The sequence below is a fragment of the Podarcis melisellensis genome, assembly GCF_964234715.1.
Source record: "Podarcis melisellensis genome assembly, chromosome: 8".
Taxonomy (NCBI): domain Eukaryota; kingdom Metazoa; phylum Chordata; class Lepidosauria; order Squamata; family Lacertidae; genus Podarcis; species Podarcis melisellensis.
Window position 1 is genome coordinate 4,831,023 of NC_138540.1, and position 12,247 is coordinate 4,843,269.

General features: G+C 46.3%; 1 protein-coding gene across 1 annotated transcript; it reads right to left on the minus strand.

Annotated features, from left to right (window-relative positions):
- Nucleotides 1-14: 14 nt before the first annotated feature.
- Nucleotides 15-9,919, minus strand: DKK4 (dickkopf WNT signaling pathway inhibitor 4). The gene is made up of 4 exons (XM_081921398.1): nt 8,991-9,919; nt 6,404-6,554; nt 4,154-4,303; nt 15-2,405 (listed from the first exon to the last, which is right to left on the minus strand). The coding sequence occupies exons 1-4, from the start codon at nt 9,099-9,101 to the stop codon at nt 2,155-2,157; spliced, it is 663 nt and encodes a 220-aa protein (XP_081777524.1). The 5' UTR covers nt 9,102-9,919; the 3' UTR covers nt 15-2,154.
- Nucleotides 9,920-12,247: the final 2,328 nt, after the last annotated feature.

Genomic DNA, 12,247 nt, shown 5'->3' on the forward strand with positions numbered 1-12,247 from the left:
CAGAGCTGCAGCACTAATTAGCAGTTCAACTTCAAAAAATTTAATTAGAGGAGCAAGTAGGGGCTTGGGAACTGAAGCCCAGCGCTGTGACTCAGCATTCAAGTACAAACACAGAGGCTTGTTGACTGACTGGAGGGCAGGTGGTAGTTCGAGGTAAAGACTTGGATCTAAAATAAAGGTGATATTGCTTTCCCTCGCCCTAAGTACTCAGTTTCAGTTGTGCATACACAGAGAATCAGAATCCTTGAATGAACTCTACCCTTCTCACACCATTCACCTTGCAAGTGGTCCAGGATACATACTGTCTTACGGCCTCTACCTCTCTTTCAAGTGGGGTGTGAAAAAGCATTGTCCACAAAGTCAACTCTATTTCATTCAATTCACTGGAACAATCTAATTGAGACCATATTTTGCCCATACTGCATTTTCAAAAGGACCCAAATCAGTGGATTCAAATGACAAGGAAGGAGATTCCAACTAAACACCAGGAGGAACTTTCCAACAGTAAGAGCTGTTTGACAGTGGAATGGAATACCTTGGAAGGTGGTGGGCTCCCCTTCTTTGGAGGTTTTTAAACAGAGGTTGGGTGGCCATCTGCCAGGGATTCTTCAGCTGTAGTTTCTGCATTGCAGGGGTTTGGACTAGATGACCCTTGAGAGTCCCTTCCAATGCCTGGCAGCAGCTGCTCCTGGGTGGGGACCACAGGACCCTCCTGCTGTTGCTGGACTGCAGTTTGCATCCTCTGCTCATTGGCTGTGCTGACTGTGGCTGATGGGAGGTGTAGTCCAGCAACATCTTTCCCAACTTTGCCCTACTTGATGGACCTCCTGGGCAGCTCTTGACTGCTTCCTTGCTCAGGCGTCCACCCTGAGCATCTGAATGCTGCTTTCCAGTGCCACACACAGCTTGCTCTGTGCCACCTAAGCCAGCCCATTGCCAGGGCTGAAGGAAGTTTCAGTTGGTGTCCATATGTGGAAGTTCTGCCAACTAAATGGCTGGGTCAGAACTGTCCCTTTGACTTGACAGAGATATATACTTCTTTTTTTATTATTATTATTTTTCTCTCATGACAAATAACAAAGTCAACAGATGTAAACAGAACAAAAAAGATTGGATGTTACATAGCACATTATGGTAAAAGGCCAAAGATTTATTCGATGTGAAGAGAAACCAGAGTATTATGGAAACCAAAAACCAGAGTATTATGGTACCAAAAGCCTTCCTGCATGGCTTAGTGCTACCCTTTTGTTTTTCACAGGTAGGTGAAGTCTAGTCACTTCCATCAACATACAAGAGGTCGTGTGTTCATTTTGTTTTCTCCTTTATTAACCCCATCTCTTTGTCAGTTTGGAAAATTAGCGTTCATGCTGAATCCAAAGGAAATGCAGCCAGCATGCTTATAGAAGCACATCATTGCTTCACACAAGTGATAAATGCATTCCATGTAATCTAAAAGTCTGCTGCACCTGTCTTGCCATGCACAGATAATTTATTTCATAAAATTTGTACTGTACAACACTTTTGTAAAAATAAAAAAGCAGTTTACAGCAGTATACAACAGCTTCTTGCCCATGTGCCACAACCCCTCAATAAGTGTCTTTATCAACATGTTCATAACCAAGTTTCTACCACTGCAATGTTTGTACACAGGAGGGATTTTAAAAATGAAACGATAAATCACAAAAGGTATTCACTTAAAAATATGACTGCTGAAACAGAACCGTATTATACTCCTGCTTAAAAAGCACATCTCTGGGAAGATCATTCTGTCATTCGGGTGACACAATCCAAAGGGCTCCCCTGCCTCTTGTCCCTCCCATCAATGGTGGGACCACCAAAAGTCAAGCTTATAGAAGAGGAGATTCTTGAGCTACTCTACCCCAGACAAAAGGCCAAGGCTAGCACCTTGAGTGTCAACACTGCAGTCTCCTCTTGATTAAAACAGGCCCAGTTCAAGTATCAAAAGCCAAAATAAGGCACACATCAGGGAGAGCAACAACCCATCTGAAGGGAGCCATTTATCTATCCTAAAAAGTAGCAGCAGTAGTGTAAGGAGGGCAAATATATGTGGTTTGGGGATTTAGATTTCCTACTGGGTGGAGTTCATCTTTGGCTTATGAGGACTCCGATATTAGCTGACTGATAAAAGTGACGTCAGTTTCTCCGGCAGACTCGTAAGCGTGATCGCTGGGGCTCTCCACTGAGTGGCAGTTGGCAAGACAGTCCTGGGCCACAGTCACACCGCTGGAAGATTTCGGGTCCCTGAGAGCCATCCTTCTGTCCTCGTCTGGAGCACACCTGGCCCTCCTTGAGAACAGGCTTGCAGATCTTGGCCCAGAAGTGGCGAGCGCAGCAGAGCCCCGCAGCACAGTCGGAGGTGCGGAGGCAACTCTCGCCTTCTTCAACTGCAGGGAAATGGTGCACAATTGAAATCCAGCTGAGAGCTCTTAACCTGTGCAGCGTGCATAGCCCAAGAAGGGAGGGCAGTTTCCAAGGCCCTGGGAGTGGCGAGATCTTCCCTAGGTGGATGGGTGGGCAAATAGGAGCAACAACAGCAGCAGCAGGTACTGCCTCTACCTTGCTTACCTGCCTTTCTCCCTCAGCCCAGAGGAGAAAACCGGCAAGGGTGAGAGACTAAAGGAACTTCTGATGCTGCTGGCCCTGCTAAGCTATGTTCTCATGTTCTATTTCCCTTAACCCTCCAGCCTCCTTCCCCACAGACCCTCTCGGGTGCCAAGGTAAGCACAGAGGGACTTCTGTGTTGTTCCACTGGCTTCTGAAGTTTGTGGCATGGTCTTGAGAGTGCCTCCTCTGTGGCAGCCCCAAGTTGTGGGACTCCCCACAGAGCCGCTTCAGACACCTTCACTAGACAGCTTTCAGAAAATGTGTCTTAAGCACTTCTTTACTTTTCCCACAACATACTGTATATATTTTTAGGAACCACCTTATTTCTGTGATCGCAAGTTCTTTAAGCTGTTCTTAACATTGTCTTTTAATTGTTGTAACCTGCCCTGGACTCTTAGAGAGAAAGGCAGGTAATTGTAATAAGAATAGTCTTCATTTTGCTCTTTGGCCCACGCCTAGTTCTGGCTCAAGCATTCCTGCGTGGCTGGGTATTGGAATAGTTGACCCCCAGAGATCCCTTCTAACTCTACAAGTTACATGATTCTCTGCTAGTGCTCAGTAGCTTGCATTGCAAGCCAGTGTGGTACAAGGCTCCCTGCATTGGATATAAGACTGGGGAGACCTGGCTTCAAGTCTCCACTCATTGGGTGACCCTATGCCAGTCTCCTCCCTTAACCTACCTCACCAGGTTTTGTGAGCATAAAAGCATCCTGAGCTCCTTGGAGGGGGAGGGAGGGCAGCATGAAACTGTGATAACCAAGACTTGACAGGCCCACTGACTGCCTACCATTTTTACTATACAGACATTTTGCTGCCCTGGTCAGCTATGGAGAATGCAAAAATTCTGACCCAATGTCTTCGCTGACTGCAATAAATAGCTAGGCTCATCTTTCAGATTGTATATAGCCGACATGTCCAACAGGTCGATCGCAATCTACCTGTCAACCGCGGGGGTGTCCCAGGTCGATCACAGAAGTTTAGTATGTGATCTCCCTGTTGCTCTCTAAAGTGATCGTGACACGCCCTGCCCCCGGTGCTATCTTCCCTTGCTGCTGGCGATGCTGCTTTGATAGGTTTATTTTTGTGCATCAGTAGCAGAGTTTGGTAAGTCAGGAGGTGAGCTGACCGTTGAGTGATTGATTTAATGCACTCCTCCTAAAACCAACCTTGCAAATCCTAAAAAAACTCAACAACTTTGCCTCCCTCCTGCCCCAAAGCTCAGCAACTTAACTACTGGCAATGGCAAGGGGTAGATCACTGCCAGTCTTTTTATACTTTTGAGTAGATCGCAGTCTCTTGGGAGTTTGACGTGCCTGGTATATATTTATATAGACATGCTAGGGAAGGCCAGTAATTAGGATTATCAAACCAACTTTAAGAGGGTAAACCATATCTAGCATCCCATACACTCATCTGAAATGTCACCTGATTTCCTTTGTCCACAGGCAGGAGGAGGCAAGCACTGTACCCAAGGCCGACCCATCCCTCTTCCTAGCTGCACAGCCGTTGCCACTTCTCCTTCTCTTACCTCTGTTGTTTGGTGTTTGCGTATTTCCTTTCTTCAGGACGTTGCTTGCTGGAACCAGGCACTGGACTGCGGCTTTTGAACTCAACCCAGCCTGTTTCTCACACTTCTTTTCTTCAACGAGAGCCATCTTTTCGGTCTGACTGCACACTTCTGAGTGGAAAGAGAACAGTGATATATTTTTTAAGCTGTCATACCATGTCAGATCCCTGGTGCATCTAAAGGTAAAGGTAAAGGTACCCCTGCCCGTACGGGCCAGTCTTGACAGACTCTGGGGTTGTGCGCCCATCTCACTTAAGAGGCCAGGGGCCAGCGCTGTCCGGAGACACTTCCGGGTCACGTGGCCAGCGTGACATCGCTGCTCTGGCAAGCCAGAGCTGCACACGGAAACGCCGTTTACCTTCCCGCTGGTAAGCGGTCCCTATTTATCTACTTGCACCCGGAGGTGCTTTCAAACTGCTAGGTTGGCAGGCGCTGGGACCGAGCAGCGGGAGCGCACCCCGCCGCAGGGATTCGAACCGTCGACCTTTCGATCGGCAAGTCCTAGGCGCTGAGGCTTTAACCCACAGCGCCACCTGCGTCCCATGGTGCATCTAGCCTGGCATTATTCTACCTGCAACTGGCAGCTGCTCTGTTAAGGTCTCCCCTTCCATTTATACCCCACCTTTTCATCTATGGAGTTCAAGGTGGCTTACACGATTCTCCCCCTCCTCATTTCATCCCCACACCTGTCAGGTGGCTTAGACTGAGAGTGAGTGACTGGCCCAACATCAACCAGTGAGCTTCATGCCCAAGTGGGGATTTGTATCTTGGTCTCTCCCAGGTACTAATCTGACACTCTGCGCAGCCCCATCTAGCACAACATCATATGGTCATGCTAGCTGGGGCTGATGGGAATTGTGGTCCAAAAAATCTGGAGGGCACTAAGTTCTGCTAGAGACTGGACCTGCAATCTTGAGTCACCTGAGAGAGATAGGACCAGAAATGCAAATGGATTCCAGTGCCTTCTGTTCTGTGTGGTGGCCTGCACACCTGCTCATGTCAATGTGTGTGTGATATGTTTATGAGTGATGTATAAATTGGGGCCAGCCCAACCATGATGTGGGGTGAAGCAAAATGTGTGGCACCTTCTAAGCAATTTCTGTGAAGTAAGCATGAGTGTGGCTTGCGTGGTACTGAGGAATGCTCCCTCTTGCCATTAGGCAGCAACAGGATCTAATCAGCCTTGGGTACACATTAAAAAACCACAGTGTTTTTTTGTCTCCACAATCAGGATGAGCAGGACAGAGCCACCTCTAAGAACCTTATGCTAACCACAAGATGTCAAGTTGTCCATCTGATTTTGTGTTAAGTCATGCACCCTCAACAGCCATTTTGTAACTGGCACCCCAGATCTCTTAAAATCCAAAATGTGCCCATTGGTCCAAAAGGTTTGGCAACTGCTGGACTAGCTTAAGTTGGAATTGTAGGTTTCCCCCTCTTTATTAGGACACTGTACCCATTTTCCAACCATATCAAGCACAGCTTACCAATTCTTTATCACTGGTGCAGCTAAGCTTGGCTGTGGCCCTTCAAACCCTGTTGGGAGACAATGTTCATCATTCCCAACCATTACTCATGCTTGGTTGGGACTGATGGTCCAGAACAACCTCTGGAGACCCACATTACTGCTATATAATGTGGTCACATGGAACATCTCCGCTCTTGATGGGGAATTCTAACCTTAGACAATTGCCTCACTCATCCCCCCCCCCGCAAGTGATTCTCTTGCTTGAACCACCACAGGCCATCATGTACACTCCCTCCACCACCAGACTTTAGCAGTAATTAGTAGACGGACTTCTTACATTACAGGTTGCTCTGCAGATATTTCTCCCATGTTTTTCAGGTTCCATTCAAAAATAAAGCCAGTGTGGTGCAGTGGTTACACTAGGACCTGGAAGACCTTGGGCTATTATTCACTGCCCCTTAGCCTAACCTGCCTCACACTGCTGTTGTTGGGATTAAATGACTAGAGGCAGAACCATGGACACCACCTTGAGCTCCTTGGAGAAAATAAATAAATGCAATAAATAGTAGCATTATTCAGATTTCTGTCCCTTCCTCCCAAAGGAGCCCAACAATGTAGCAAAACAAGCACAATTATGGATTAAATAAAAGCATATCTAAATGTGGTTTTTACTAGGTTACAATGCAGGCAAGGAACATCTAACATACTCCTCCCCTAGCCTTGCTGTTGCAGCCACTGCTTACCATTTATGCAGAGCATCCCTGGGCAGCACATGGTGTTGCGTTGGCACCTCCTCCGTGGCCCATGGCAAGCAGCGCAGAAGGGCAGCTCTTCCCAGGCCTTATTGCAGAACTTCCCAGCTGGGCAGTCTTTGTCTGTGAAGCATTGGGCACTCTGTGGAGAAAAGGGCACAGTCATGTTAGGGGCCAGAGAGAGAGAGAGAGAGAAATGGAGCTGCAGTCTCAACCAGGCCTGGGGCCAGGCAGTTCCTTTGAAACCTGCTGGCTAGGCCTCCGCTGTTGGTGGAAAGAGAGAGGTCTGCTCCATAGCTTGTTTTCTCCTACACCCCACCCAAACAAGTCTGCTGCTTCATGTGTGTCTGGAGGAAGTTGCAGTGTTGGAGAAAGGTGCAACTGCATGTCCAGTCTGCTTCCGTGTGTGGAGTTGGGGAGGGGTGCCACCTAGTCACCATGGCTCAGTTCTGCCTCCCCTGCCGGAGGCAGCAAATGCCTCTTAGTAACAGTTGCTGAGCATCACGTGGGGCAAGAAGAAGAAGAAGAGGAGGAGGAGGAGGAGTTTGATATCCCGCTTTATCACTACCCAAAGGAGTCTCAAAGCAGCTAACATTCTCCTTTCCCTTCCTCCCCCACAACAAACACTCTGTGAGGTGAGTGGGGCTGAGAGACTTCAGAGAAGTGTGACTGGCTCAAGGTCACCCAGCAGCTGCATGTGGAGGAGCAGGGAAGCGAACCCGGTTCACCAGAATACGAGTCCACCGCTCTTAACCACTACACCACACTGGCAAGTGCTGATGCTCTCGGGTCCTGCTTTCAGGGCACCTGGTTGGTCACAGTGAAAGCAGGATGTTGGACTAGATGAGCCTTTGGCTATTCTGGTGTCCATCACAGGCAGCATAATGTGTTGTGCTGGCCCTCATTTTCAACTCAGGTGCTTCTTTCTGTGTGCACAGCGGAAGGCTTGCCTTTGGAAAGAACTCATTGCTCCTTAGATCCTTACATCCAAAAAGGCTCTAGAGCAAGATGTCATGAGTTTAAACTGCAAGCTGCTGGATTGAAGGGAAACAGCTCTAGCAGCATGGAGAGGTGATGGAATCCTGTCCAAGGAAAGGCTGGGCAACCCTACAGGGGGAGCGTTGGGCACAAGGAGTTCTGCCTCAGGGCTGTAGTTTAAAAGTGATGGAGGGGCTTCCAGCTCTTTGAGAGGGAAGTTAAGTTTCAGCTGCTCAAGTACCACTAGCAAAGTTTTCAGCCCAGACAAGATGTGGAGAAGGAAAGTACATCACCTGTTGGAAAGCTGATGCCACTAATTTTCTCAGATTTTCCAGCCACAAGCTTACTCTTCTCCTTACTTTCCCACCCTCTGCCCAGGCACTTTTTGTGTTAGCAAGCACTAATTCAGGTATGAACCTTTGACCCTCAGAAGGTTGCTGAACCCATCATCCCTGAGCGCTGCCTGTGCTTGCTTGGGCTGATGGGAGTCACAGTTGAGGGCAGTCTGGGTAAGAGGTTCCTCACACCTGCACTCATCTAACAGCCAGCAGGAGCCCAGGTTATGCCACTGAAAGGTCCCTTCTACCAAAGGAAGGGGCAGGAGGTGCTGCGGAGACACCAGTTGCATCATAACAGGCAATTTGCCAGAGCCACCAGAGTTTGGGGCTGCTCTCAGTCTACCACTGCATTCAATAAATCCACATCAGTTTCTAACTCCCTCAGTACCAGCCCAGTCTAGATTTTTCCGAGTCAGAAATATGTTCCACTAAACTTCCAGGTCAGCATATGGAAGTTCTGACTGCAATGGTGTTTCCTGCCAAACTTAACCTCGTCCACATATTTTTTAAAAATGTTTTTTTTTTAAATGATAAAAATATTAACTAGTGGAATTGATGTTCAACTGCACAATTGTTTAGCTTACTAACTTCGTAAAAAAAGGTATATTTACAAGATTGCAGGGATTATAGGGATGTATGGTGTCTTGGTTTTTGTTTATTATATTACTTTTAATTGTGTTGTTTGGCTTGCTTTTTAGTTGTTGGGCTTATTTTTTAGTTGCTGATTTGTTAGCTGTGTTAGAGATTGTAATTGTTTCAGTGATCATTTGTTAATTATATGATTTATGCTGTATTTGTGATGTTCTAACTTGTTATTGTTGTTTATTGTTTGCAAGCCACTTTGACTGAAAAGCAGCATAGAAATATAACAAATCAAATTAATCATTTCAGAGCATAACAAATAGCAACAATCATTCCAAAAAAAGCATGCTTGGTTGCTCATTCAGTGCACTTCTAAATTATATCATTTTAATCATTTCTATAGAGGACCTTAACCCCAAAACCAGTATTCTATTGTCAGAGAACAGTGTGTTGGAAGTCTCCCAGAGTGGCTGGGGCAGCCCAGCCAGATGGGCAGAGTATATTTATCATCATCATCATCATCATCATCATTATTTCTTCCAGATAAGCAGATTTTGCAGCTGTCTGTAGCATTTGATATAGCCTGCAGAGTTTTCGAGTCCAGAGATAATGTTACTTATTATCCTGGAGCTCTTAACTGGCAATATTACTTGAAAAACAGCCCCCACCAAAGTGCTCACCTTTTTGGAGCTGGAGACTTCAGCCGAGCCCCTGATGGTGTTGAAGTCAAGAACCATAGCAGTCAATGGGGAGCAGAGGCAAGTGATCCCAAGCAGAAACTTCACCTCCATTCCCAGCTCAGAGTATTGTCTATATTCCCTGGAAGACAGCAAAGCACCTTCCGCTCTCCTTCCCAGGGGAAAAGTCACTGAGCAACACACATCCTTCACCCCAGTATTTTGAACCTGTGGGTTGCTGCTTGTCAGAATACGGCACTGATTGCCTTTCGCACCTAAAGGAGTTAAGCATGCACCTTGGAGAGTTCAGCCTTATTTATAGCAGCATCTTCTCGCTTTTCCTTCCTCTCCAGACCCCCCAGACACTCCAAATCCCTTTGATCCCAACTTCAAAACAAAGTAGGAGGAGAGGAGGAAGACAGCAGCCACCCTCCATCTCTTCCCAGCAACCCCTAATTGCAGCATATCAGAGTCATTTCAAAGGGCCAGAGGAAGAGACGGATGTAGGTATCAAAGGCACCTGCTGGTAATCACCTGTGTTTCCTGTGCTTTGTAATCCCCTTGTGAAAGTGGTTTCGTTCTGGGATCTGCTTTCACAGCTGACAGATGATTCATTTGGCCAGGCTGCCATACACCACATAATTAGCTGTGTTATGGTGAGGATATAAGAAAATGCTGCACACTTTGTGGTAGCTTTAAGCAGCTGTCCAGGCAGCACCTGCTGGAGCTGCAACAGCCTCGCTTTGAAGGAAGCTCTCCTTCCTATTACATCTAACGCAACTGTTGTCCTAAACAAGAATTTAAATGCCATGTCCTACATTCCCCTGACCTTAGTATCAGCCATATCCTAGCAAACTGGTCCAGGGCGATTCCTCAGAGTCAGAAGCAAGTGAAGATTGTTGGCCGCGAGTCACACATTTGGAAACAAACCTGTGGACTGGGGCAAGCCAAAAATGTGCAAAATGAGAGGCTCCTCCAGGCAGCCTGTTTATTGAGCAAGATTAGAAAAGGGCTGCTTTGCAGGAGAAGGTCTCAGGTTCAACCCCAAGCAGGACCAGGAGAATCTCCTGCCTGAAATCTTGCAGAGCTGCTGTCAATCAGTGTATACAATACTGAGCTAAATGGACCCACAGTATAAAACAGTTCCCTGTGTTCCTAGATTTACTTGCACGCAGCTTGGATGATACCCCATCTTCTGATTTTTTGGCAGGGAAATTATAGCCCAATGGACATTCATCTTAATTTGCTTGCGTGAAGGTTATATATCTTTCCACTCATCAGTTGTTTATCTTATACCTTTTGTTCAATTTATCTGCCATTTTCCCAACTGAAATAGGACTTTAAAAAGAAAGTGGATTTGTTGTGTCAGAACGTGTTAATCTTCTTTTTGTAAACCTAAATTTCTGGTTTGCAAATGAACACCCCCCCCCCCAATACTGGCACACGAAAGCTCATACCAATAACAAACTTAGTTGTTCTCTAAGGTGCTACTGGAAAAGGGACGCGGGTGGCGCTGTGGGTAAAACCTCAGTGCCTAGGACTTGCCGATCGCATGGTTGGCGATTCGAATCCCCGCGGCAGGGTGAGCTCCCGTCTTTCGGTCCCAGCTCCTGCCCACCTAGCAGTTCGAAAGCACCCTTAAGTGCAAGTAGATAAATAGGTACCGCTTTATAGCGGGAAGGTAAACGGCGTTTCCGTGTGCTGCGCTGGTGCTGGCTCACCAGAGCAGCTTCGTCACGCTGGCCACGTGACCCGGAAGTGTCTCCGGACAGCGCTGGCCCCCGGCCCCTTAAGTGAGATGGGCGCACAACCCTAGAGTTGGACACGACTGGCCCGTATGGGCAGGGGTACCTTTACCTTTAAGGTGCTACTGGAAGGATTTTTTTTTATTTTGTTTCGACTATGGCAGACCAACACAGCTACCTACCTGTAACTATAAAGTGATGGGCAGTCCCAGTTCAAAACTCCAAGTTCAAATCTCACAAAGCTATAATTCTCAGGGAAGAGCCATTGATTTTTTTTAAATCATTTTTTATTCAAAGTTTTCAACATAAAATACTATAAAAAATCACACTAATCTAGAAAAGAAAAATAGAAAAAGGAATAAAGGAAAGAAATAAAGAAGAGAAAGAAGAGATGAACAAAAGGAAATTACAAATCCTTTTATCAAAATTAAATCTTGACCCTTATTTTGCACACAGAAGAGTGAGCCTCTCAGTTCTCTCCTGGGAGCTTCCCCCTCTTCCCCCAGCCTCCCACCCTGGGAGACCCTCTCTCCTCTGCCCTTCATTCTCGGTCCATCACCTTCCTGTATCTTCCTTTAGCCAAGACAGAGAACTTCAAATTACAAAACAAAATGTAAATCTAGAGTTAATGAAAAAAGGAAAATCATAGAAAAGATAGGAAAAGAACTGAAGGGCTTCTAATTCTGTGTCTGCCAATTATGTATGTAACAATTACCGTATTTTTCGCTCCATAACACGCACCCGACCATAACACGCACATAGTTTTTAGAGGAGGAAAATCCGTAGGCATGCCACCTGTAGGCATTTCCTCCATAACACACACAGACATTTCCCCTTATTTTCTAGGAGGAAAAAAGTGAGTGTTGTGGTGCAAAAAATACGGTATATATTTCAGTCCCATTTCCCGTTGGCCATATTCTGTATCCTGGTTTAAAGGAAAAAGGAAAAGTTCTCCCCCCCTCCCCCTTTTCACATTCTTTTTCCAAGGCGGGCACCAAAATCTTGGGAGCTTTTCTTCTGTGTTCACTTCAGCTTGTACACAAGGGCCTTTCTTTCTCAACCTCTGTCATCTCCAGTTGCTTTTCTTCATAATTCCATTCCCTTCTCCCAGAGGTACAGAGCATCCATTGTCTGATCCAGTCCTCCAGGCAGCTGTGTGGATGTCCATTCCATTCCAACGTCTGCTGTCGTCCATTTTGCTTTTACCTTTTCATTTTCAGGCAGTTCTGGATCAACACCTTTCCCACAGGTCCTGTGCATTCTTTTGTCTGATATTTCTCTGATCTCATCTCCTATAACATTTCACACAGCTCTTAAATCTAACAGCTTTTCGTCTAGTAATTTTCGCTCAGCAGTGTTTTCGCCATCTTGGGTTTTATTATTCTCCCCTTTGACAGTCTTTGCTTCCAGAAATATGCAACTGTTTCTTAAAATCAGCATTCCATTCTCACATAGATTACCATTTAGTTTCATTTCAACATCCAACCCAGCACACAAATGATGGAGAGTTACAGG

What these genes read in the sequence shown, in the direction of transcription:
- DKK4 (XM_081921398.1), bottom strand. Translation starts at nt 9,101, where the DNA reads ATGGAGGTGAAGTTTCTGCTTGGGATCACTTGCCTCTGCTCCCCATTG. An exon ending in AGGGATGCTCTGCATAAATG is followed by an intron (nt 4,304 to 6,403) that starts GTAAGCAGTGGC and finishes CTTTCCACTCAG; the next exon opens with AAGTGTGCAGTCAGACCGAA. An exon ending in GCAAACACCAAACAACAGAG is followed by an intron (nt 2,406 to 4,153) that starts GTAAGAGAAGGA and finishes ATTTCCCTGCAG; the next exon opens with TTGAAGAAGGCGAGAGTTGC.